We start from the raw sequence: 26,913 nt of genomic DNA on the forward strand, positions 1-26,913 counted from the left end.
CAATGCACTTAATAGTAACCACATGGTAAAATAAATAAGAATGCCTGTATAGACTTAAAAGTAAATGTTCAATATTTGCTCTGGGTTTCTTTTTTTTCTGATGTCTTCTCTGCCAGCTTTGAAATGGCCGTATGGCAAACAGCGCTTTTATTTTGCTGTGTTTTCTTAAGCCTGCAACATCTAATAATTTCTAATTAAACCAGCTACATTTTTAGGATATTTATGAGCAAACTGATAGGGGCTCTTACAATGTGCTGTGGAGGGGCAAAAGCTGTTCACTAAAGTCATGTTTAAGGGGTTTTTTTCCTCCAAAGTCATGTAACAACCCCTATCCACGTTCTTCTGCTTTAGAGAAGGTACCCACTGGATACACTGAGGAGAAGCCATTAGCAATTTATATTTCTCTTCCTACATTTAGAAGCATTTTACTTTAAATAAGCAATCATCCTCCAGCCCCGTAGCGGAGAACAGCCCGAACACAGGGGCAACTGTTGGGTAACTGCCTGCTGCTGTGAGGCAGTGGGAGCCAGAAGTCAGCCTTTACATATCTGGGATGCCAAAGTTAGCTTACAAAAATAAAGTAAATTTGGACTGAATGCTTTATTTACTCTTTTTTCATGTTTTTTTGGAGAGAAATGAGTCAAGTTTTCCTCCATTCTGTATATTTAACGCAGTACGAGTGGTGTGATACATACTTCTTGACCCAATACTTTTGTCAAGACCAAAGCCAGTTCAAATTTATGTGGTTTGTTTGTTAAAGAGCAAATCTTTGGGGAATTCTTGCAATTCTAACACCTACAACCAGAGAGTAATGAGATGGAGCAACTAATCTGCAAATGTAGGTTTGTTAACGGCTATTTCAGAGCAGGCCAACAAGGTAATCCAAAAAGTGGGAACTACAGAACATAACTAATGTTGAGATAATCATGAAGACATGCTCTAAATAATAGACAAAAAAGGAAAATCTCTTGCACATTGAGCAGTGTAAAAGTGTAAAAAATAAAGCTTTATTTACATGTGCATCATCACTCCACAGCTGATCAATGTGGGGTCTCATGGACGCAGGAAGCATAGAGAGACCTTCAGGGATGCTCCTGTGACAGCAGCTTTCAGTTAACAGTATCTGTCTCAAGAAAAAAGACAGTTTCACAGCAGTGGGCACCTGGGCAATACAGGGGGTTCATTTGTATCCATTATGCATGAGCATGCAAGGAAATGATACTGCAGCAGGGAATTTAAGGGTGTGTTTTGGCAAGGCAATGCACCCCGAGTGGCCCATGTTTGTAGCAGATGTGGATTAATATGGCATATCTGAAGGCATGTCAAGAATCTCCAATTTAGAAAAGTCATGACTGGATGGGGTTTTTTTTTTAGCTGCAGTTGGACTGGAAACTTATATAACAGCAAACCAGCAGCCTAAAACTGGAAATACTTCTTTAATATTTAATACTGGCTGTTTACATTAACCTTCCCCTGCCTTCAGAAGTTTTAAGTACATTTCCCCAGCTCTCAGATATCTATACACAGGAAGGAGAAGAAAATATGCATCATAATAAATAAAATCTGAGTTTACCTGAAGTTCAAGTGCTCCACTAGAACATACCCGTCTGAGAAGGGGGGAAAGAGAAGTAAATTAGTAAACTCCTGAGCAAATAGTCACAGTGGCTAAGCACAAAGACTGTACTGTTGCTTGGGAAGCTTATTTGCCCCTCAAACCAGGACTGCAGTGACCACCCGTGCCAGAGGCTCGCATCGTAAGAACTTACATCTGCCCTCCGAATTGCGGCAAATCACTGCATTGCCCTCCGTGACATCGATAACGTCCAGCTGTTCTCCAGCTGTGACCGGGAGATCAACTCTTCTCTGACTGGGCACTGAGCACTCAGCAGTGGCTGTGCTGATGACATTGATCTCCTTATCATACTGCAGAAAAAAAATACAACCACGAGTTGTTATACACTCAGTGCAGTGTCCTTAAGGGCAGTGGAGAGGGATGGAAAGAAGACTTTCCAGGATGGGTTGTGAGGCTTTGAGGCTGAAGAGGGGGAGAAAACCCCAGCAACATTCCTGATGAAGATCCCAGATTAAAGGAGAAGGTGACCAGTCAGTGGGACATCTCTCCCAGCATAGCTAAGGACCAGCTTTCCACCATGCATCTTTTAAGCATGAGACGTAGCTGCCTTCCTCCTCTGAAACAATTGATTCTCTAAAAAAACACATACCATAAATGTTTCTCTAAAAGACTTCTCTTCTTTTCCCATCTTCTTGCTTTTTTCTGCACTGCTTTTCTTGACTTTGAAGATATTTCTGCATCAAGAGAAACACACACACACACACTACTCAGCTCCATCTAAATAACCACTGGCACACTGGGTAATGAAATCCAGAGCCTAACAACTCCAGCCGTGTCTGCGATGAACCCTTGGAAGAGCAAAGCACACCATTCACATTGCTGTTTTTCATGAGAGGATGAAAACACCACTTGAACCTGTTGGCGAGCAGAACTTGAGCCATTTTGTATCTCCATTAGGAATAACTGTTTGCTCTGTAAGCAGCGTGGGAACAAACAAACTATCAAGTGTTTCAAATCAAACGTATTTTTATAGTAGTCAACAATTCACTTTTCCCCCAGCAGTTTGTCTTCTTCTGGTTTTATTTATACCCAAACATAAATGGTCCCCAGATAACTCCCATCCTAAGTCATTTATAGAAGCGGGGTTTGATACAGCTCTCCAGATTTGTGTTGCTTTTTTAGCGCATGGAGGAGAAAGTCACCCAAGCAGACATTTATATGGCATTGTAAAGTGAAAAACAAGCTCTTCTAACCGGTTTAAAGGAAGCAATTGCCATTCATGCTGAGGCATTCCCTGGGCATGTAGGTGCCGCTCTTTCTGGATTGTACATGAACCTCCCGCTATGGCATTCATTGTAAAACTAAGACAGAAAAAAATCCAATGAAACAAACAAAAAACACTAACTTACAACAAATTAGTCCCCATTGGCTAGCCTTCATGCACTTAAAATGAAGAGGAGGGGAAACAAGAACTGAAATTAGGAACTTTTAGGATGCGAAGAAATTTCTCCTTGGCAGGCTCAGCCTGCAGGTCCTGCCACCTTTAAGGAATGGATGAAAATGCGTTGACTTCCTGATAGTCTGTAAAATCATACACGACTTTGCACAACAGAAGTGGTGTTTGTACCCCATGGAGGAGCTCTGTGGTAAGAACCTGGAAAACAGAGCTCTGATTTGCATTTGTTTGAAGTCCCAGGTACTGGGTCATGAAAAAGCTCATTGCCAATATGAAAAAGCTCATTGCAAATACCCATTTTTCTGATTTAAGAGGGAAATGAAAACTCCTACTTCCATGCACATTTTTTTTTTCAGCACTGGTAAGAAAAGGTTGTATTTTTGCTTTTATGCACAAATGCTACAGCAACAGCCTATAAACAGCCATAAACCCAACTGGAAAAAGAAGACCCAAGAAATCACTACTTTAGAATAAGGGCAAGAGGAACACACAGGCAATTACTATGCTGTGTACGGGGCTTCTAAACACAGTGCGCTTCCCAAAATAGGAATAGCTGATCATGGAGATCAAATACTTAATCAAGGCACAATTAAAGAAGCAATGCAAAGGAGCATGGCAGAAAAGCAGATGTATAACAAGTAACACCTTTTTGTTTCAGCTAAGTGGGAGACATGATAGGACTTCAGGATAAGACCCCGAGGGTATCCCCCACTTGCAAACAGCTCGGACCATAGAGTTTGTTTTGCCCTCAAGACGCTGTCTGCAAAGTCTTTTGGAAGCAGGATTCAAAGGGAAAGAAAGGACCCTGGAGTAGCAGGCAACACAAAATGTCTGTGCAGTCAGGGGCAACCCACTCCTGCAGACAACTCAAGAGACAGAGGTACAGAGTAAGACAATGTGGGAAAACACAGAATAGAAATCAAGACCTTTCCACATCGCCGCTGCTTTTCCTTTGGTCCTTATCCTCTTTCACCATCAGAAATTTTGGCATCCAGGGTTTGTACTTGTCATCCTTCTCTCTGGGAAAAGGGGAAAGAGCCACAGAGATATTCAAGATTTTTCCCAGCAGAGCATGTCCCCCCTTCCCAAACCCATGTACCTACAAAGTCATGATTTTTCTCTGTCTCCCCACCATGACCACCACTGAAACGCAAACACTTGCTGTGATTTATACCAGCACGCACTGCTGCCACAATCATCTGGCAGCAAGACATCAAGACATGCTGTTCCTATTAAAAGTAATTTTTCTGACAAGGAACTTGCCAGCACAGGGCTGATTATGAGGTCTGGGAGCTGGAGTTTTCCTTCCTTAGCAAAACTACCTGAATTTTCACATGTTTCAGGGAGCAGCTCTCTCTTTTTCACATCTCTGGCACGGAGTAGGCAACACTGAAGAAACATTCTGTGGGATGCTACTTGCCAAATCAAACACACATGGAGAGGGCACCTGGAATTTCTCCAGAGGACTGAGCCCCAACCAGCTCATGACCCTCAGTGGCTTGCAGTACCACAGGCTCCCCAGGGCATAGGTTTGTGCCATAAGGAACATCTTGCCCAAGACCAGCCTCAGGAGTGTGCACTGTCCTCACCTTGGCTCTCTCTGCCCCACCTCGACATCATCATACACCATGTCCTCCTGGGAAACAGCCCCTGTCAACCAAAATGCAGCAAAGAAAGCTAATATTAGATGTCATCCTGAGCCAAGTACTCAAAGCTATGTATTGAGAGGAAAACTGGGCTGCTGCTAGTTGCTCAAACCCAAACGAACTAAAGCAAAGCAAAAGGAAGATCCATAGGGCTCCAAAACCTCAGGGCTCCACAACTTATGCCAGAGGAAAACTCCAGCATCAGGCAGGACTCTTGGGTTTGTTAGTTGTCTCTATGGACAATTTTCTAGGTGGGTTTGGCCATCCAGATCCAACAGGAGCAGCAGCTTCACCTTGTAGTTAGTCCAGGCAGGGTTTTCATCCTGAGCAGCTTCTCAAGCTTGATTAGTGGGACAGGTTTTGTGTTCACCCCCATTTACATAGGCATGAACTTGTCCCTCCACCAGGCAGCAATAAGTAGTTTCACAGGGAGCTGCTGGAGTGCCACTGGCTGTTAAACACTACTGCCAGCCTAGAAGCAGTGGCTCAGCATGGACCACTTCACACATTGCCTTCCTCAGTATATACATATCTACAGGAGGAATGCTCCTCTTCAACAACACTTAAAAATGAGCAAAACCAACCCCTTTCAAGCAAAGCACAAATCTCTATCAAGTCTTCAACATTAACACTGCCACATTACATGATTTTCAGAGAGGCACAATGCATTAAGGTTGATTTTCCATTGTGCAATACGTTTGCCTCTTCAAACACAAGCACAAATCCCCAAGAGTTAGATACATATGTTGCTTACCTAAATTTGGTACTGAAATGGAAAACAACCTGTGGATGGAAAGAGGCTTTTAGGAATGAGTCTGCACATCACCATCACCCTGAAGTCATGAGCACCATCTCTGCTGAAGATGTATTTGCTTGAAATACATCCTTTGCTAAGTAAGCAGCAACTCCATCCTTTGTGTTCATCAAGCAGGTTAGGAGAGGTCTACCCAAAGGTGCACCCAAAGAAGAATCCAAATCAGCAAAAGCAACCTTCTCCTTCCCACCTCTGCACCCCTTTCCAATAGCTGGAGGGTTGATGGGTAACTGTAGTCAGTAGTAATTCGCACCTTGTAGTCTGCCGATATCATGGGTTGCCCAGGAATTTAAATGTGTCAATAACTATAGATAACTAAGATGCTTACTGGAGCTTTAAGGGTTCTTTGTGACATGAAACCTGGTGGCTCTTTCCCTGGAAATATATGCAGCAGTAATGAAGGAAAAAAGTCACTGACATGGCAGAGCATCTAGTGTGAAAAGGATTTTAAGAAAAACAAACCTTCCTCATACAAAAGAGGAAAGGATTAATCCAGAATTCCCAAAGAAATAAGAAAAAGTAGAATTTTCCTGGACTTCAGGCACTGCGCACAAGATGAAGCACATGCTGGCAGCAGTGAAGGATGGGTTCTGCAAGCAGCCACTCTGCACTGGAGGAAAAGGCAGTTTCCATGGAACCTTAAGCAGGGTTTTGAATATTAGGGTACCCAAAAGGGCACTACAGGAAGTTATACAATATCCTCTATCCTTACTTTTTAGACTAAAGACTCACTAATAAACCTCTTCAGCAGATACTGTTGCCAGCTTGACTATAAATGGTGCTTGGAATAAAAACCTCAACCCTCGAGAGCTACATCAGCAAGACTTTGCCTAATCCTGGCCCCCAGATCCAAGCAGCAGGTAGCACATTTCTATGTTCCCTTGTGTATTTGCATCATGTTGAGGTATCAGAAAGGTACCAAAGGCAGCAGAAAGCCTGTGAAAGCTTGGACACTACTGTAGGGACAGCTCCTGTGGATTCCTGATGCCAGAGACTTTGGAGAAGCTGCTCGGTTGGACCATTGGCCAACAGAGAATCATGGAATCATAGATTGGTTAGGGTTGGAAGGGACCTTAAAGATCGCCTAGTTCCATCTGCCATTGCAGCTCCTGTTGAGTAGATAGAAGCACTTTGGGCATAACTTTCCCAATAAAGCTGTATTCCTTACTCCTAGACCTCCTCCTCTCAAATGATTGCAAATATGAATGCTCAGGATTGGAGGGGGAAGGGGTTGGACAACCAGCATTTTCTTACTTTAAGTTTTCCTTGAACCTGGTATTCTTCAGCTTCAACTTTTCTATCTTAAACAAGTTTCCAAATCTCTTTTGTTTTTTTGTTCTGTCCAAAAGAGAAACAGATTTCAAATTAAAGAGGCACCAAGTGCTGAAGTATGTGAAAGTTGCAATACTTGCTGCTCCAGAGATCTTGAAGCAGGTAAAGGCAGGTCAGCAGACCTTAGCTCAACATTAGATTTAGACCTTAATAGCATCATACAGATGAATGACGGATTCAGTGGGATGGACGCCAACACAGCAAAAGATGCTTAATTATAAAATCCAAGCTCAAACCTTTGCTTAGATTTAAACTTTACAATAGAAGGTGTCATTCTCTGACCGAACAACTACAGAATGGCCCAGGTTTATTTGGAGTAAAAATTCCTGACAAAAGGGAGAAAAACTCCCCAGAAGCAGTGACGATTAAAGCAGCACATCAAGACCATTTACCTCTCTCTGCCACCCTTCATCACACATTTCTGTTGTTTGTGCTCTTGAGAAGGACCTTCCACTACACACACTTCTCTTTGTAGCTTTCGGCGGGGGGCACAGCTACAACACAGCAATTTCCTAATGAAGTATCTGTGGCCAACCAAGATCCTCACATGGAGGACATTACACATGTGCAAGTACTATTCAAAATATTTGATGTATATCATAGCATAGTTAGGGTTGGAAAGGACCCTAAGATCATCAAGTTCCAACCCCCCTGCCATGGGCAGGGACACCTCGCTCTAAACCATATCACCCAAGGAATTGTTCAACCTGGCCTTGAACACTGCCAGGGATAGAACATTCACAACATCCCTGGGCAACCCATTCCAGTGCCTCACCACCCTCACAGGAAAGAATTTCCTCCTTATATCCAATCTAAACTTCCCCTGTTTAAGTTTTAACCCATTACCCCTTGTCCTGTCACTACAGTCCCTAATGAAGAGTCCCTCCCCAGCATCCCTATAGGCCCCCTTCAGATACTGGAAGGCTGCTATGAGGTCTCCATGCAGCCTTCTCTTCTCCAGGCTGAACAGCTCCAACTTTCTCAGCCTATCTTTCATGTGAGATCAATAGAAAGATTACAGAAAGACTGGCTTGGGGATTGAGACATTGACCTCTGAACCCTGTGAATTTGGTCCCAACCCTAGCTTTGTCATGACATTCCCTTGCAAGCTCAGCAAGATGCACTGCTCCTCTGTGAATTAGCAATGAAGTTTAATTTCTGCTACTGTTCAGCACCCATGTGCATACAGGTGGAGAAGAGGTGTGGGTACACTTCGTGATAGGTGGAAGACATACAGGGTTGGTCCAGGAGCCAGATGTGGAAACCAGCACACTACTTACTCCCTGTCCAGGGAAGCTCAGGCACCTCCAACACACAAAGCCATGGACAATTTGCAGAGAAATTACACTTTTGCCTTTTAATAACTGCCCTGTCACCTCCAGGGTTTTAGGTTTCTCAACCGTTTTTCCCCTCTCTGACACACACAGGCTCTGCATCCACACAGAAATTAGACTTGAATCCAGATGCAAGCCAGTACGAGCCTCACATCCGTAAGGGAAAAGCAGATGTACAGCAACACCTTATTATTCCTCCCACACCACTCCTTAGAAGAGAGCCACCAGCTGCATTCGAAGCAATGGCGCGCGGCATCCCCAACCCATATGCTGCTCCCAAAGGCAGTCTCTATTTCTTACAAAGGGATGCAGGAAATCTTTTACTGCAGGAGGGTAAGGAACCACACAAAGCTAATAAGTAAAAACACAATGAACTTCACATTTCACCTCTTAATCCATTTGGGAAGCTCAGGCAACCTATAAATCTGAGGCTGCAAAACTCATTGCTTTTATAACACACCCTGTGGAAGCAAGTATCTTGAGAAGCTGAATAAAAAAGAGCAGGTTGCAAGTTAGTTACAGCATGTCAGCCTGGGCTCCTTTCACCTTTCCAACCTTCACTGAACTGAAATGTGAGCATTTTGTCCCTTTTCATGGGACACACAAAAAAAGATGCCCTTTCTTGGCTACATCTGAGTAAAACTTGATCAAGAGACAGCCATCAATACTGTCCTGTGCGCTTTATGCAAGGAGAGTTCTGTAAGGGAAGTACTTCCAGTGGATGGGGAGTGCTACAAGTTCTAAGAAAAAGGCTTCACTGCTTAGGGATTTCATTCTGGTAACTATTTTTCACTCCCTATAAGTGTCAGCCAAAGGCAAAAGAGGGAGGAATAGGAAGAAGAAACCCACCCATACAACAACTCTTCTGCAGTTGAATTAGGGAAGAAAAAGGCTTCCAGCCAGTACCTGGCATGTGAGATCAAGGAAGCATGGTCAGTATTTCAAAACACAGACTAAGAAATTGCAACTTACCCTACTTTTGCTGGATTATCACTCCCAATCTCAACATCTTCATATGTTTCTTCATAGCTGTTTCCTGAAACTTAAAACCAAGGCATGCCATTATCAGAAACCATGTTCAGCAGCGATGAGGTGAGGCTCACTGGACAAATTGCACCCAGGTTGTAATATTTTACTCTTACAGATGCTTCAAGGTTGCTCAAATTAAATCCATGCAAGACACATTTATTGCTCCCCACTGGTTTTAATGGGAATTTAGAGCAACCAGGCCAAAAGGAGACACTGTAGATGTTGAAAGTTAAATGAAACTATTCACATCATCTCCCAGGGACCAGCCCAAATTAAAAGCAGCTTCTGTTTGAGCTTCCCCACGTGCTGCACTTACCGCTGGCTGAAGTGAATGGACGTGAGGCGTCTGACCCATGGTTGCTAGAAGACAGAAATATCACATAGGGATTTGTTACAGCATAGCTTTTAAAAGCCATCTCATAAACACAGCCATTGCAAAGAACCCAAGTCCATACTCACTGTCTATCTTGCATTTCTTCAACGTCATCATATATATCCTCTGGTGCCTGCAGAGACTGCCAAGTGTCTTGGTCCAATGCTGTTCTTTCTACCCCTGGCTCTGGAGCACCAACATACACATAACGCACTGGAAATGAGGAAGGAGCTTTGCTTTAGAGGCTTTTCTGAGGAGCTTGTCACAGGGCAAGGACAGCTGTTGAGGGTAACAGTTGATATCACAAGAAATAAGACCCTACAGACATACTTTCCATTCCAGGAGTCCAGGAAGGTCTCTGCTCTGAGCCACTTTGAGACGGAAAAGTGAAGAATTTTAAAAGATTTGAAGTCTTAAACATTTAACTTTAAAATATTTGAAAGTTCTAAAATACTTTAACAAAAATTAAAATGCCCATCAATATTCTCAGTTGTGGCAGCTCTGACCCAGAAAGCATTCCAAGAGAATGTTTATGAATGTTCAGAGAAGTGATTTAAGGGAGGGCTTAGCATGGTTGAGGGAGATGCTAAGATCCAAGTAACAGGCTGCTCCATTGGGAATACACCCATAAATCAACATCTCAGAAATGAAACAAGGAAGGAGAGTCTCCCAGAGATGTATTTCACCAAGAGCTGGAAGCAAGCATGAGACTTGCACTTCATGAGCTTAGAAAAAAGATTATTACAAGAGGACTTGGTTATGTGGAAATATTAAATCCTTAAAACTGATTTGAGGGAGTTGAATGTACGTGTAGTACAGAAATGCAGCCACACAAATAGAAGCAGTGTTTGTAATGAACATGGGTGCATGCAGTAGGTTTCACCAGAAACATGCACCACCACAATATGGTGAAGTTAATGACCAAAGTTTCTGCAGAGCATTCAAACCCTATGAAGAAGAAAAGGATGGGGTGGGGAACCAAACAATTCTCTAATGAAGCAATGGCAGGAGGCTCAGCATGTGTACTTCTAAAGCAAATTCCCAACAGAAATTGCCTCCAGCTGTTCAAAAGTCAAGCAGATTTCATACAAAACCAGACACCAGCCATAACAGAAAATTGCTGTGAAGTGATTTAAAATAATAATAATAGTAATAATAAAACAACACCTGAGGACCACACCACCACCGCCACCAACCACAGCCAATTCACACGTTCTACTTCATACTCCTAGTCTGCCCACAGAGCCCAATAGAGCTACTTTTCCCTCTTTCATCTTTGAAATGCTGCCATACCATACTAATGGCTTGCAGAGCAGGAGTAAGCCCACGTACACTTAAACCTGAAGTTGCAAAATAGTATTGACAAAGGAAACATGACTGGGTTTAACTGTGCAACTGCAGTGCATATCAGAAGCCCCAGATGCTATCTTAGAGCATTGTGAAAGAAAGAGCCCAAAGAAAAGGCTCACAGGAACTACTATGAAGATGGAGCAAGGAGCCATCATCCATCTTCATAAGGGACAGGGCGAGACTTCAGGCTCTCATCCTACTCACGTGTGTTTCTATCACAAGCCTTAGCCAAACCCTTTTCTAAGACTCAATAAATTATGAGCAGCAGAGGAGATGGATTTCAGCTCTCTTGGATAAGGGCAATCTGCTAGAAAAACAAACACCTCGGTTTGAGTTACGCAGATGGTTAACCAACTTAGGAAGCTATTTGCAAAGCCAAAATAAATGATTCAGACCAGAATACAAATGCACATGCAACCTTTTGCCCTGGTTTAACTAAATTGGTTCAAGAGTTGCATCCAAATTTAACATTATTTCCCATATGGAAGAGACATTTGGGCAACAGATGGGACCGAGGATTGAGGAAACACTCAAGAGCGCAATGAGATACTCACAGAGCTCTGCTCTGTCTTTTGCCAGCCCTTGTGGGGTAGGATGCTTTGCAGTCTGGGTACTGGTCACATCCTCCTGCACTTGCAGAGCCTTCATCCCACTTCCACCATCTTCCTTCGTTCGGTTAGTGGGAGATACATATTCATTTCCACCTGTCTGAGATCAGACAGTTGGTTTGGTCAATACGGTCTTTAGGAACAGTTTTCCAGTAGAAATGAATATAACTTACATATGCATATCTGTAAGAATATAAGTTATCTTTGGACTTGAAACAGTTCCACACCTTTTTCCATCAGGAATTTCTGGTAGACACAGATGCTGTTTGGCAGCACTACCTGTCTTTTAGGTGACAGCAGCTGAGCAAAGAACAGGCAAAAGAGAAGGCAGAAAACCCCAGGTGATTAAGGACTCAAATTCCAACTGTTTTCCAAAGAAAGAGAGGATAAAAGGAGAAGAGATATCTTACAGTAGCTATTAAAAGTAATCTCAAGGATACAATACCTTGAAAATTTTCTTTGCTTCCTGTTCCTCTCTTTCAAAATTTGCTTTTCCCTCTTTTTCACCATCTACTGTAGCTCTTCCAGGACTGAAAGTTTGAGAAATGAGAGATATCTCAGAACAGAGTCACTTTAGTAAAGTCACAGACAAACTGATTGCTTTATACCTGTGCTCAAATAAGCATCTCATTTTCCCTTTGAAAGAGGTAGGTTACAAAAAGACTGTCGGTACTAAAAGTAAGGACAAATCCAAGTCTAAAGGTTGCTAGTTACCTGGAGTAATAGCAGTCACTTTTGGAAGAGAGACAAACTAAGATGACTGTTTTCTAATAGCAGGAATGGACAAGCTAGATCTATTTGCCAGTAGTGGTACCTGGCTCATGAGATGGGCCTCTCACCGTACTATATTGTGGCTTAGGAAAGAAGATACAGCAACAGGAGGCAGAACTTGATAGCTTTTTTCCAGCATCACAACATTTCCCACTGAAGGGGCCCTGTTTTATCACATGATTCTTCAATTCTCATTGAAAAAACAGCCTTCAGCCAGTGACAGTAATTATACAGTGCAAGGAGTCTGAAACGTGACATTTATAGGGTGAAATTCAGTGTAGACCTTGACTTACTACATGGCTTTGGACCTGGAACCAGGTGTCCCATTTTGAGAGCCTCATACCTCTCCCTTCTTATACTGAAAGAGTCCAGGTTGCAGTAGGAAAAGATAAATGTATTTCCCTGTGTGCCAGAGGAGAGAAGAAAATCTCCCTTCCAGGCATGATTTAGAATGAAAACAATCTTAGAAACCATGAGTGCTGACACAGAAGAGCATCACTGCCTACATTGTCCTGGTCACAAAACGTATGATATTTCTTTGTGTTTACTGAGAGTTACAGTATTCTAATCCTAACCTGAGTTAGTTGTGGGTTTAGAAGAGGCTTGGGAGAAAGGAAAGGAAATTACCTGGATTTGGCAAAGAGAAAAGCCTTCTGTTTCTGGAATAAAGAAGAGGAAAGCCTTCAGTCACTGTGCTTTTCTCAACAGTCAAGCTTTTATACAAGGCCTCAGCTGTCATCTAGTATTTAAAGAAATATTTCTTTAGAAAGCTCAGAAGCATTTTACGTTTGGAATAGTCATCAAACAAGGATATTTCATCTACTTTGCAGGACACGAGATACACATATTGACAAGCTATATAAGGATAATATAACAGTGCAAGCTACCGGTCAGAATGAAAGCAATTACAGGTTGGAGACCTTACAGAAGAGGAGGATTTTTTATTAATTAAAGATTTTCCAACCTATCATAAAATAAGACTACAGCCAAGCCAGAGAACCTCTCTGCAAGTCATGCACAGATAAGCGCATTTGGAAACCTGTGCTATTTCCTGGACAATGATTGCTTTGCAAGTCAGGGCTTGAAAGTGGAATTTGATGTTTCCCTAAGTGTAGTTTCCCCTCTTACCAGAGCCAGAACCGATACCCAGTACATGATCATCTCCTGACATGAGGTGACCTGTTCTCTTAGCCCAGCTACTCACTGTGAGCTCAGCCATGCAGCCAAGCGGGTCTTCTCTAGGACAACAGCTTTAGCAATTCCTGCCCTGTGCAATGCACTATCCTGGCTTCATGGCAGGACATCTGCACTGCCATGGTGAACAGGCACCCCTTTCATTGCCAGGGTAAGATGAAGAGAGTCAAGCTGTAGTTTGCAGCAGAGATATCCCCAAAACAGGTGATGGAAATCTGAACAGTCGTACCCACAACAGTTGCCCTCACTTCTGAGCCAAAACGTGGAGCATGCTGCCATGACAAAGAACTTGGCTCAGTTTTGCTTTTATGCCTTCATAGAGGGTTTACCAGCACCCGCTCATCTTTGGCAGGAACCTCCAGAACACTTCAGTGGGTTTTTCCTCCAGGAATTCGTGAACTTGATATCAGTGCTTGACACTTACTTGGTCTATCATCAATGTCCAGATGGTGTTACCGCTTCCTTACAACAGAAGTCAAGGGAACTTACTCTCCCCTGGTGTGTTTGGAAACCTCATTAGTTTTCGTGTCCCCTCTGCAGCTTCTTATTTATTTTATGAGAGTCTTCACAGACAACACACACAAAGAAATACTCAGCAGGTAATAAATGCTGATATTAAAAGTTTTTAAGACAGGAAAACATGGTGTGTATGCTACTATCAAGCCTGAAAGATCAAAACTGGCTGTGATGAGAATTCTTACCTTGTGTTCTTGAGGTTCTGCCTTGGGTACTAGAAAAGAAATTTGTGAATATGTATTACTTTTTAGACCATGTTAAAGTCACCACACTTTCAGCTGCAAAACCCAGCTTCAGCTTGCATACTCAGCATCCAGGCACACGTTCACTATGGCACATTCACCGTGTCCTACAGGCCAGCATCCTTCAATGTGCTGTTTAGCACTGGCTTACATTCAGAGGACTGTAGCATTGAGTTTGACTTGCCACAGGTTTCATAGTCTTAAGGGAAAACCCAAGAAGGATGTCACAAGTACCCTCAAGGAAGTTGCTTGGCTCCTGATCCAGTGGGAGAGAAAACCAACACACATGGTAGAAACAAACCTCTCCCAAAAGAGGCAGCTTTGAAAAAGGTAAAAGTAGAGGCAGTGGCAACTCTGATTGATAGAGAAAATTATACTGGGAAGAAGTACTGCTCTGTTTCTGTGCCCATTCCCAAGAAGACGCCGAGGTTTGCCTCACTGTCTTCTTTCATTTCTCTTCTACATCAGTAGCATCTCCTGACTTTTCCCCACTGCAGCTTTACTGCAGCATTTCACCACCAAAATGCTGACGTCTGTACCATAAGGTACTCACACACCGCCAGTGCACAGAGCGACAGTACAGACAGTCATATTTGGTCACCTGGAGGAGCAGTGTGCATCTCCTTCCTCAACCGTGTTATTTCCTTTTTCAAAGGCTCTATCCCAGATAGCACATAATTCACCTAGGAGTGAATCATGCTTTGCAAAGTACCTTCAATGACACACAAGGTTGTGGTGTCCCCAGACTGATTCAGGTACATTGGTGTTTCTTCATAATTATGCTGCTCTTCAAGTTGAGCACTGAGAAGATGAAAGAAAAGAGAAAAGAGACTTTTGTTCTGACCCTTTTAGAAGTCTGGGGGAAAAAAAAATCATCTTAACAACAAGGAATTCAAGTGTTTTGATACTGAGCCTACAAGAAAGCAAAGTGAAATCAGGAATTCCTCACAGGAAGACCTGCACCAGTCGCAGGGCTCAGCTGAGCCTCTCCCTAACTCCATGCTCCCACTGCTTTTCCTTTGGGAGGACAGGTTGTGCTTACAGGGCTCAAAGCACATCAGGGCACTTCATACTGGGATTATGGTCTTCTGCCTACAGCAACCCCTCAAAAGTAGAAACAGAACAATAAAAATCCAAGGAAATCAAAGTGTAGCATTTTTCAAGCCTACTACAGCTACTTTAAAATTAAAAACAACCCAGTTGCACTGTTTGGCATGCTATTTCTCTACTAAGGAAACAGGAAGGGGAAAGCAGAGATATCAGAGGGTAAGTTTAAATGCCCTGCTCCCGAGTTTATCAAGCCACATGCTCCATGCTGACATGGCAAGTGGAATACACCAGCCACATCTCAGCCCCAGCACCGCAAAGCCTAAAGTATTGGACTTCCCAACACAGTCTCCACCTCCTCATTCTCCTTTTTCCTTTCTTTCTCTGGAAATTTAAAATAGCATCATTTGGGAATAGGTGCACGGAGAAATTCAAGCCTTCCCACATTACCCAGGCAAATCCCAGAGGCTTCTTCCCCTGTGCCCACTGCAGTAGAGGTTTAGGCACCTCAGGAGTGTACTAAGAGTTGGCAAATGCACACAATTCAGCTTGTAACACGTGCAGAGGACAGGGTAGGGTGGTGAAAGAGTACCAGGAAAAGCTATAGTGAGAGCTTCCATCTTTTAACAGTAAGCCTATTATAAACCTCAGGGAGGGTTTGGTTTTCCTTGAATCACCCTAAAGTATCACAATTCATCTTCAGCAGAGTAAGGACTAAGTAGTTGTTGCAAACCAGAACATTAGGAACAAGAAACACAACAAAGTGCATGTTAAAGTAAAGCAATCAGAATAAGAAAGGGCACCTGAAGTCAGTCAGAAGCTTGTGCTGATACCAAAGGCTGCCCTAGCCCCTGCTTTAAGCCCCCCAGCTTGCTGGTCCCACAGCGTGTTCTGGACATGTCTCTCACTGAAGGGGACACACATATACATACAGGTATTTTGTCCCTGCTGCCATTGCTTGAGGAAATGGAGACCAGGAAAACCCCTGACCTTTCACTTCCCCAGTCCAACCCCTGGATAAAATAGCATCCTGGGAGTCTGGCTGGACACCAGACAGCCCTTTATATACATCGCAGTGCTACACCAGACCTGAAATACAACTGGGTTGATGGGTCCCTGTCTAGAGTCAGTGAAAGCAGAGTGTTTATCCCCAAACAAGGAATCAGAGCTCCAGATTGGTTGGCCCAAGCAACTGTGTCAGGGTCTCTAAGAGACCAGACTTTATTACAGGTGAGCCTTAGAGGAGGGGAATTTCTGCCTTTCCAACCAGCTTTTATGCTGGAATTCATTTAATTCATTTTCCCAGTTACCACATGATTCGTGTTTAACAAGTGACCTATTGTCAAGACCATATCAGAAATACTAGTGTAAGACGGCTAATCTTGCTGCAATCTATTGCTAAGACAGCTTCCTTGTGGTGCATGGCAGCTTTGGAGCTGGTTATTTTTTGACCACTTTTCTTCTGACAAGCACAGGTTAAAAGTTAAACAGAACACCAGGCAACACTGGCAAGAACACCTCATGATGCGAAAAGCACAACTTGCTATGTCAATAGCTGCAAGAGTTCATTGTTTGGGAACAGAAAGTATTGTAAGTATTCAGCTCTTTTTGCCTTGGTTCAGCCATTCTGTTTCCCTTTTTCACAGCTGTATATTCATGCAGATAAGACAAAACACATATATATATATATAATATATATGAATATTTTCTGACACTTCAGCTGTTCTTGTGGCCAAGAAGTAGCACCACTAACAACCACTCATGACAACTCAGAGACATAGCAGGAAAAATCCCCTTGCATACAAAAGCAATCGTGTCTGTAAGATTTTGAGCCATTTTGGACACTTATGGTACCAGAAGCTGCACCGGTCAGCTCGTGACCTCTATTGACTTTGGACCTCCATTCACTAAAAACCTCATTTCAGGATGTGGAGATAGATGAAGCCCTGAAGATGGGGAGGGGGGGCAAAGGCTCCTGTACCCTGGCGTTCTGGCTGCACAAACATAGAATCACAGAATAGAGTTGGAAAGGACCTTAAGGTGTCTATGCAGGAGGGCAAGCTCTTCTGCTGCTGGCAACAACAAACCCCTAACACCAGCTGGTTACCCCAGGGCTTTGTTTCACAACAGTTCTCAAAAGCATCTCTTTCCTAAAAACATCACTTGAGTACATGGAAAACAGGAAGCAAAAAAACCAGGTGCCAAGTGATCTCTGCAGCTAGAGCACTGGCAGTGTTTTCCCTCTGACCAGCTGAATCAGTCCTAATGACACGCAGGTAGGATTCTCCACACTGCTCAAAGAACCCAGAGGAGAAAATAGGGATGAAGCTTTCTACTTTAGGAGAAGGTCATCCCAGCCAGTGGCTGCCTTTGGGAGCGGCACGTTCCCTTCAGACTACATAGGGATCATTCAGCATCATGGGATGGAGATGCCTTCATCACGTTGCCTCACTACACACTCACCTTTCGGGGGTCAAGTAATCCTCTTCGTCAGCAGCTGCGCACAAACACACAGAGGATTAGTATTTGAAGGCAAGACCACTCTCTGCACACAAAGAAAGGTGTGAAATAAGATTGCCAGCAGAAACTGGGGACGTGGCTATGTTAACACAACATTATTTCATGTTTCCAGGCAACAACCTCGGGCTTTCTAGAGATCTATAATTGAGCAATATTGAGAGGGCATGGAGATGATAACATCTAAATGTAAATAGTTCCTTCCACTAAATTAATATGCTTAGAAGCATTAATATAGTTAGAAGCAATGAGGTTAGAAAAGAGCTTCAGTGAAAACCTCTCTTTCCCTCTTATTCTTATCAAGGCCAGGACAGAACAATAAGCACTGGCACAGTAAAGTCAAAGAGAGTTTAGCAGGGCCCTTCTTAGAAAAGCAGCTCCCTTTGAATTCACAAGAAGTTGTGCCTGAAGATCTGGCTATAATTAAGTCTGTATCTATAAAGAAACACCATTTAGCTGCTTAATAAGTGGTCCAGAATATTCTATTACGCAACATCAATAGGGTTTTATTATGGGAAACCGAACTTTTGCAATTCTTGATGTTGGAACATTTAACAACATTGAGTTCTGTTGTATTTAAAACAGAAGGGGGGGATTAGCAGACCAGTTTCTACCGATTTTATTGTGCCTTCCCACAGTTGTGTGCTTCAGAGTCAAGGCATTTCCCATTGAAGAGGAGTGATAAAGATCAGCTTGCCTCAGAGGCAGCTGCTGCTGCTTTACAGCCAGCTGTAAACCACTCACAACACGCTGCAGTCGGGAGGAAAGCTGGTTTCTGCATGAGGGATAACGGCCAACCTGGAAAACCAGATCCCTTTTCCAGATTAAGAGCAAAAATCAGCCTCGCTGAAGCTGCCGAGCACTTCTTAATGTTTGAGAAAGATGTTAGAAACAAATAACATCTTATTTCCGTGCACTTGGAATTGTGGCTTTATGGATGTCGATAAACTGCAGATTCTCATTCATTTTGTACAGAACAGGTCTGGGGAGAAAGACTAGAAATCTCTTACTTGTTTCATTTCCTCTGTGGACCAAAGGCACGGCGCTTCGGAAAGCACTGAGGTCAAACTCTGGGGGTCTTGCAGGCTTCCCAGGGGCAGGACCCAGGGATTCAGCTGAAGGGAGAGGTTTAATTCTTGGCCACTTGCTCCCAGGGCTGTGAGACCATTTTCCTGCTCCGGGCTGGCAGAATGGGGGCTTGGATTCTGCTCCAGAGAAGCACAAGGACAGGCAGCAATTAGACCTCGTTCAAGCAAAAATCCATGTAGGATCATTAGTTACATATAGACATTTCTAACCAGCTCTCTTTCCTCCCAGTTTCAGTGTCCCCATCACCCAGGAAGGCTCCTACCATGTTACCAGGATGGAAAAGCAAATGGCAGTGTCCATTTGTACAGTTAGCCATGTTGGGGCCTCAGCTCTCAACAGCTCCCTTCCTCTGGATTATAAAATACTCGCCTCATTTTCTGTACTGATAACACTTTAATCTGCCAGGATTTAGTGGCATAGCTGTTTTCAATACACAGCCCAAGCAAGGTAGCTTTCCAGGGTAAACAAAGGCTTAATCTTTTCAGTGCCTCGTCACTTGGTGTGACATTAGCAAGGGGAACTTTGCATCATTTGAGTTTCTTAGCACCCTTTTCTGTATGAAATATCGCAAGGAGAATATGCCCTCCAAGCTCAAATATGACCTTTTGCAAAGCTGGGAGGGTTGCAGAGGGGGGAGTTCAGGTTTAAGGCATTTTAATTCAAACTGAAGTGTCTTTGCAGAAAAGCCAAGCCTTGATATGTCTGTCTGCAAACTGAATAGCAGGGTGTAGGCACATTTACCTTGTAATTGTGAAAGGCCAAAGCAGACCAAAACTGAAGATATTCCCCTGTCCTCCCTCTTCATCCTACTCTCAAAATGTTCGTATGATATATACTTTAACTGTATATATCATACGAGCATAGAATGGTTTGCATTGAAAGGGATCTTAAAGGTCATCTAGTTTCAAACCCCTGCCATGAGCAGGGACACTGAGTATAGCTTACTATACCTTTCTGGTGCTGAGGCTGCTCTCTCGATGCACAATAACCCTGCTGGCAGAATGCAGTTGCCACTGCAGTCTCAGCATCTGCTTCGTCAGAGGTCCTGTGTCTCCTGGGATCCTGGGGAAGAGCTTGCCCACTGCTGAGCAGAGCATCCCTCTTCTTCTGGGCCAGCAAGTCCAGCACTGGCTTGCTTCCAGAAGGTCGTATCCTACTACTGCTTGACTCAGCAGGAGCATGTGTTGCCCTCTGCTCCACGTGAGGGTGCACATACAAGTTCGATGCTCGTTGGGCTGGGAGCATTGCATTTGCTTTCTCACTGTGGGATAAGGTGTTTTCCCAAATCTGTAGGGCATGGCGGAAAGAGTTTGGGAACGAAAGGCTCTCTGGAGCTGTTTCAGCTGATCCTTGCTGGTCAGTGCAACAGGATGGCAGAGGCTTCCCTGGACCATTCTTGGGAGAACTCAGCCCTTTCTCTGAGATGTTGCCTTTATGCTCCTCATTGTGCCCTGCTGGCTTCATGTCACCCAGCTTGGCTGGAGGCCATACCAAGGGGTTGCTTTGGGTGAGTGCAGAGGGTAGGGAGGCAGCTTCATCCTTAGGGTTTAGTATTACCTCTTTGCTCTTACTTCGGGGCAGAGGTCTGGGCACAGCGTCCCCTGCAGAGCCTGGCTTGGGTGCAACCTCAGGGGGAGGCTTCTTGCGTGGCTGCACCAGCTTGTTGGCCACATTGGAGTCCTTCTGAAATTTTGCTCGGAGGGCTCTGAAATCACTCACACCTTCCTGGGTGGGGGGAGAGAGGAGAGCACAAAACATCTGCTTTCGGAGGTGCAACAGGCAATTTATGTGGTCGTGATTGGAGTATTGTGTGCAGTTCTGGTGTCCTCAACATAAAAAGGACATGGAACTGTTGGAACAAGTCCAGAGGAGGCCACGAGGATGATCAGGGGACTGGAGCACCTCCCGTATGAAGATAGGCTGAGAAAGTTGGGTCTGTTCAGCCTGGAGAAGAGAAGGCTGCATGGAGACCTCATAGCAGCCTTCCAGTATCTGAAGGGGGCTATAAGGATTCTGGGGAGGGACTCTTCATTAGGGGCTGTAGTGATAGGACAAGGGGTAATGGGTTAAAACTTAAACAGGGGAAGTTTAGATTGGATATAAGGAAGAAGTTCTTTACTGTAAGGGTGCTGAGGCACTGGAATGGGTTGCCCAGGGAAGTTGTGAATGCTCCATCCCTGGCAGTGTTCAAGGCCAGGATGGACAGAGCCTTGGGTGACATGGTGTGAGGTGTCCCTGCCCATGGCAGAGGGGTTGGAACTTGATGATCTTAAGGCCCTTTCCAACCCTAACTATTCTATGATTCTATGATCATTTCAGAGGGAAAGAGGTCACGGACTCCACCCTGGTCACCAAGGATGTGCCAAGCATATAGTGAAAATCTAAAAGCAGGAGAGGAGAATTAGCTCATTCAAAGGATGCTCCAAACACTCCCAAATCACTACTATAAAGGCAGCAGAGCTGAGACAGGGGGAAACACAGGAGCAGAGCATGGAAGCACAACCAAGCAGAGCCAGTGGGACCAGATGGAAATGGTTTCTGCCTCCCAGCATCACCCAGTGTTGGAGAATCTCTCTCTGGAGGACTTAGCAAAATGAACGTTAGGGCTTCCTGGCAGAGGCTCTGTGCCACCACTTACGCACCTGCTGGGTAGGAAAGCCGCTCCTTATTTTCAGTACACAAGCACCAGCCAGGGGAGAGGCCGGTGGAGATCCCCAGTCCATCCCCTGCTTCCCTTAGAAAGATCCACCACAGGACAGCATCCTCCTTGGCAGGTTCTAAATGATCCCTGGGGTGCAATCTTCCTCCGCTATGCTAGTTTAGCTCAGATCCCTAGAACCCTTTGGATGCTTCTCCTCTTGCTGTTATTCCCTCTCACTCCCAGGAAGCAAAGGACATACAATCCAAACATGTGCCACACAAGGACTTCAAGAGCATCTCTCAGTTCAAGTGATGAATACTCAAAACAGGCTGAGATACTCAGTTCCTCTCCAATAGTTACCAGGCCCCATATGATTTTGAACAAAGAGAGCTAATAGGTGACAGCACAGTTCAAAAGGGCACTTAACATTTTGTTTCAGGCCTTTGTCCCCAGGTACCTAGATAAAGGGGAGCACAATGTTTGCCTGCAACATCATGGCTTCAGTTCAGCCCTGGCCTGAGCTAGGGAGAAAATATGAAGAGAAATTTATGAGCTACTTAAGTCCTTGAACTGCTCTATAACATTTTATATGCCGTGATTACATTAGGTGTGCTCCTCTGGCAGCTTGGTTCGGTGCAGGGAACTGTAAGGCTTCACGAGGACCTGTCTAATGAGGAAATTGGAAAAAATTATCTAGGACAGAACTTCGTTATTCTGAAAAAAGCCCCAGCCTTAAGTGTTAAGGCAGAGCAGATGAATAGCGCACTGAGGGTTTATTGCATTTAATTGCACGATTTATTAAACACTGACAATTTCTCTTGAATAACCCCTTTCACTGACTTTATTACTTTCACAGGGTAGTGCATGATGTAAAGAACCAACCCCTGGGGGAGAGGGTTGAATTGCTCCAATTATATTTCATATTAGTGGTCAGCAGCGTGATGCTGGGTAAGCTGCCCAGACAGCCTAATCTAGCGGCGAGCCGGTGGGAATGGGAGTTTTCAGAAGCACACGGAGGATGAATCAGATCTGGGAGGAAAAATATAATCCCCCATGTACCCGATCCCTCCAGCAATGCCAGACAGGAAATAAAGCAGTGAGGTGCCCTAATGCAGTTGCACCGAGCTTGCACACGTGCTGCAGCTACAGTTGAAGAGTTCAATGCTGTTTTGCCTCTCCATAGTGATTTTCTTTACTGTAATGCATAGCTCCTCATCAGTGTCCTCAGAGAGAAGGAAAATAGACCTGCATGTCTCACTGTGCCACGGGCGAGGCGGACTCATGCAAAACAGGGGTTTCAGCCTGGCAGTGCTGTGACAGAAACGGCTGTGGCAGTCGCTAGCTTGGCATTACCTTTAATTAAAGAGGGATGGATACAAGCCTCCTGTTCTCCCCCTTCCCTCAAGTTGCTATTCCTCTTGCCTTGAAATGGCAGCTTCAAATGATTCGCCTAATTAACTGGAAGATTATCTGTGCTTAACGCACTCTCCGTGCCCTTCACTACAATATAGCTTCCCCCAGTTTGCAGCATGCTGGGGTATTCACACTGACAGCATACACAGACACAGCACAGGAGGGACACGTACGGTCCCCAGCCAAGCACAATGAACTTCTTGGGAGGATAGGGTTTAATTGTACCCCACAGCCACCTCCTGCACACCCACACCCAGCCTGATGCTCTCTCCCTCTCCACAAAGCTCCTGCTACTGCTTCCATGCACTGGGCTGAGCGTAGTGAGACCCTCTGAGGTGCAATGAGTTCTCCTGGTCTCTGCAGGGATAGTTTTCCATCAAAGCCAGGACCATTTCAAACCACAGACCCACCCAAGCAACTCTTCAGCTTGACCCACACACCTTACACTAACTCAGGGAGATGTTCAGCCTGAACATGGTGCCAAGCAGGTCGCATGTAGACACATGTGAAGTGCAGGGAGGGTTCAGCACAGTGGGGAGACAATTAGACCAGTTGACAACTGAGGAGAATACACCAGTACATTTAAAGGACTGCCAAAAGCTCACGATGTGCATTACAGCTACATCTGGCCAAATAATTCACTGTGAATAATAACACATTTGGCAAAAGCCCATGCAAGATGAGAGAGGGAGAGAATAAAAAGGAAACAAACTTCCACTGGCCGGAAAGCTGTGAGCATTACAGAGTCAGGGGACAGCTAAACTTTCCATATTTTCTCCCTATAAATAAAATAGCTCTTCTAACATTAATATCATTCTAGGAAGCAGGATAAAGCTCATCTTAAGCCTATGATAAAGATACCTTTTAGGAAGAGCAGCAGCTGGAGGTTTGTGCTGTTACTAAGGACTAACTAAAAGGAATTTGTATTCTCATTAGTTCTCTGCAATTGCTTTTCTACAATGAAAACAACACCGGAAGAAAAACCCAGTTCAAGACGTGGCATGCGGGACAGCCAAGAGGAAGCACTGCGTGTTCCCCTCCTGATTTTTTTCTGCTTTAATCCATTCTTTATCTTGATTTCCAAGGGAGGTCCTGTGGGTAAATGTTTAATCAGCGCTGCCCACAGCAGGGCTGCTGGAGCTGGGCCCAGGACCCCGAGCACGCTGACGAGAGCACAGCACAGATACCATCTTCTCATAAACTAGAGGAAAACATCAAATCCACCTCTACTTTTTGTTAAATTGAAAGGCAGAAACCGCAGTTGATCTCAGAGCAAGGGAGGGGGGAAGAAGGCAGGCAGTGGGGCAGGAAAGCTGCTGGTTTGTGGTCCCCATGCAGCGCAGAAGCAGCGGGGACAGCACACACCTGAAAGCCCCTGTTTAAACTGCACTTGGTGGAGAGAACAGCCCCAAGCTACAAAGCACCAGCACCCGGGCCGGGGGAGAGGATGCAGCAGCCCATTGCTGTGTGAGGGTGGAGGGCAGCGCCGCCCCTGCAGTTACCGAATCCATCCCTGCGCTGCAGGAGCCTGGCAGCCGCTATCAGTGCCCGCGTCCCGGCTCCCGTCGTCGCCGCTCCCAGCGCCGCGTCCGTCCCCGCCGCTGCCGCACCGGGCAAGGCGGGGCAAGCCCGAGAACACACCTGGGCCAGGCCCGGGTCTGCCCCCGGGGCGGGGAGAGCTGCTCCCCGGCGCTGATCTCCGGATCCTTGAGCCAACAGAGGGCAGGCTTTGGATGGGCTCAGAAAGGGGAGAATCAGGCTTGGTTTGATGCTGGGCGGGGGGAAGAACGGTGCTTGCCCCCATCATGTAAGGCAGCCAACAGCATCCTGTCCCATGGGTCCTGATGAAATCCATCCACGGGTCCTGAAAGAGCTGGCAAATGAAGTTGCTAAGCTGCTGGCCATCGTATTTGAAAAATCATGGCAGTCAGGTGAAGTTCCCAACGACTGGAAAAAGGGAAATGTAACCCCCATTTTCAAGAAGGGGAAAATGGATGACCCGGGCAATTACAGACCAGTCAGTGTTCAAGGCCAGGTTGGACAAGGCCTTGGGTAATATGGTTTAGAGCAAGGTGTCCCTGCCCATGGCAGGGGGGTTGGAACTTGATGATCTTAAGGTCCGTTCCAACCCTAACTGTTCTATGATTCTGTGATTCTATGAGTGACACCCACCGTACTGCATCAGCACAGCCCACACCAGGTTCTTCCCAAACTGAAGCCAGAGACTTCAGAGTCATTAAAACAGATGTTTCCCTGAAGGAGCCAAATATTTTCTTCATCTCAGCACAGCAGAGCCCAGCAGAAGGAGTCATCCTCGCAGAACCCCACACGTATTCCCTGGTGAAGCAGCTCCTTTTCAGGCTGAGCTGTTTTTCAGAGTCCTAAGGACAGACCAGTTAAATTAGGGCAAACAAGACTTTTCCCATCACTGAATGTTTCCACCCTGGAGAACACTGTCCAAACGTTGAGCCCATGTTTGTACAGAGCGTGTCTCCCAGCTAAAGCAAGCCAGGTTTGCTTGGCAAGAAGAGAACTGAGAGCCCCAAGACTTGATTTTTGCCTCCACAACTGATCAAATGTTATTTCATCTTTCTCTGCAGGAGAGCTGGCTGTTTGCCTTCCAGCAGAGACAACTGCTGCATGGAGCCCCGGTGCTGGGTGGTATTCAGAGGTGGATGTTGATAGAGCTTGGGTGGGCAAGGAGCCATTGGCAGCTTGAGCAGTAGTCACCCGTCACCAGCAGAGCCTAATCCCACATAATAGGACATGGCATCTCTCATATTTCTATATCTATATGTACATCTATATCTATAAAGATATATAGCAGCCTTCCAGTATCTGAAGGGGCCCTATAAGGATGCTGGGGAGGGAACCTTCATTAGGGAGTGTAGTGATAGCACAAGGGGTAACAAGTTAAAGCTTAAACAGGGGAAGTTTAGATTGGATATAAGGAAGAAGTTCTTTACTCTAAGGGTGGTGAGGCACTGGAATGGGTTGCCCAGGGAAGTTATGAATGCTCCATCCCTGATGGTGTTCAAAGTCAGGTTGGACAAAGCCTTGGGTGAGATGGTTTAGTGTGAGGTGTCCCTGCCCATGACAGGGGGGTTGGAACTGGATGATCTTAAGGTCCTTTCCAACTCTTAACTATTCTATGATTCTGTATCTATATCTACATCTATATCTGTATGTATTTCCCAAAGAGCTGCCTGGAAAAGAAACTGCAGCAATAGCAGGCCTTAAAGTTAGGGGGAAAAGGGACTTGTAAAGCATGTCTGTGATGTGTAGGATCTGATGTTTTTATGATCGTGTGTAGGATTTGATGTGCGTATGTAGGACCTGTGTGTGTATGATAGTCTGAAGGTGATTTCTCTCCACTGATTTGAAGGTAATGGCTGTGATGCATGAGTCATGGATGGACATTCCTTCTCTGCACATGGGCATGGAGGAAAGCCTTGCCTCAAGCATCCCTAATGCCTTTGAGAGTGGGACCAATGCCCTCACAGCCTAACCTGACCCTGCTTTCCAGAGCCAAGCTTGAGGAGAGCTGAATAAAAGGGAAATTTGGGGGGGGGGGGGGGTGTGTGGGGTGTGAACCCAATTAATTTGTCAGAAACATGACTCGAAGCACCAGTCTCGTTCCTCACCACATGAAAAGCCCCGCTGCTGTGTGGGGGTCTTGGAGAAGAAAGGGGGGGTCCTGCTGAGCTGAGAGCTGGCAGGGAAGTCCCCAAAGTCAGGGTTGGAGTTGCAGCGTGATGAAAATGAATGCCAGCTTTGTGTACAGGTAGCTGGGGAGGATTTATGACCCGCCCAGTGGTATGAACACAGGCTGTGAATTAAAGCACTGTTGGAGAATCAGGAGGTTGTGAGTTCAGAGCCGTGTCCTGGGGAAAAGGACGGGGCAGATTTCTCTATATGGGCTCTAAAAATAAACAGAAAAATGCCACAGGTTTCTTTAAGACATGCAT

At 45.0% G+C, this 26,913-nt stretch overlaps 1 protein-coding gene across 4 annotated transcripts; it reads right to left on the reverse strand.

Moving 5' to 3' along the window:
* Positions 1-985: 985 nt before the first annotated feature.
* On the reverse strand, positions 986-24,516 carry FYB2 (FYN binding protein 2). 4 transcript variants are annotated; one of them, XM_061353360.1, is made up of 20 exons: positions 24,448-24,516; positions 19,842-20,616; positions 18,813-19,007; positions 17,749-17,782; positions 14,951-15,039; positions 14,182-14,210; positions 12,914-12,945; positions 11,961-12,045; positions 11,462-11,615; positions 9,644-9,770; positions 9,501-9,544; positions 9,128-9,197; positions 6,744-6,827; positions 5,430-5,458; positions 4,619-4,679; positions 3,956-4,048; positions 2,223-2,307; positions 1,767-1,923; positions 1,574-1,607; positions 986-1,123 (listed from the first exon to the last, which is right to left on the reverse strand). In XM_061353360.1, exons 1-20 carry the CDS (start codon positions 24,454-24,456, stop codon positions 1,114-1,116), a joined length of 2,196 nt encoding a protein of 731 aa, XP_061209344.1. In that variant the 5' UTR covers positions 24,457-24,516; the 3' UTR covers positions 986-1,113. The 4 variants fall into 4 exon arrangements, 3 of the variants coding, with proteins under 3 accessions (XP_061209344.1, XP_061209343.1, XP_061209345.1); XR_009725431.1 differs by having other exon boundaries at positions 1,574-1,923; XM_061353359.1 differs by lacking the exon at positions 986-1,123 and having other exon boundaries at positions 1,424-1,923.
* Positions 24,517-26,913: the final 2,397 nt, after the last annotated feature.

This window comes from Neopsephotus bourkii, unplaced genomic scaffold (genome assembly GCF_033783945.1).
Source record: "Neopsephotus bourkii isolate Nb327-2 ecotype Australia unplaced genomic scaffold, CSIRO-AGI_Nbou_v1 NB_673, whole genome shotgun sequence".
NCBI classification, from domain to species: domain Eukaryota; kingdom Metazoa; phylum Chordata; class Aves; order Psittaciformes; family Psittacidae; genus Neopsephotus; species Neopsephotus bourkii.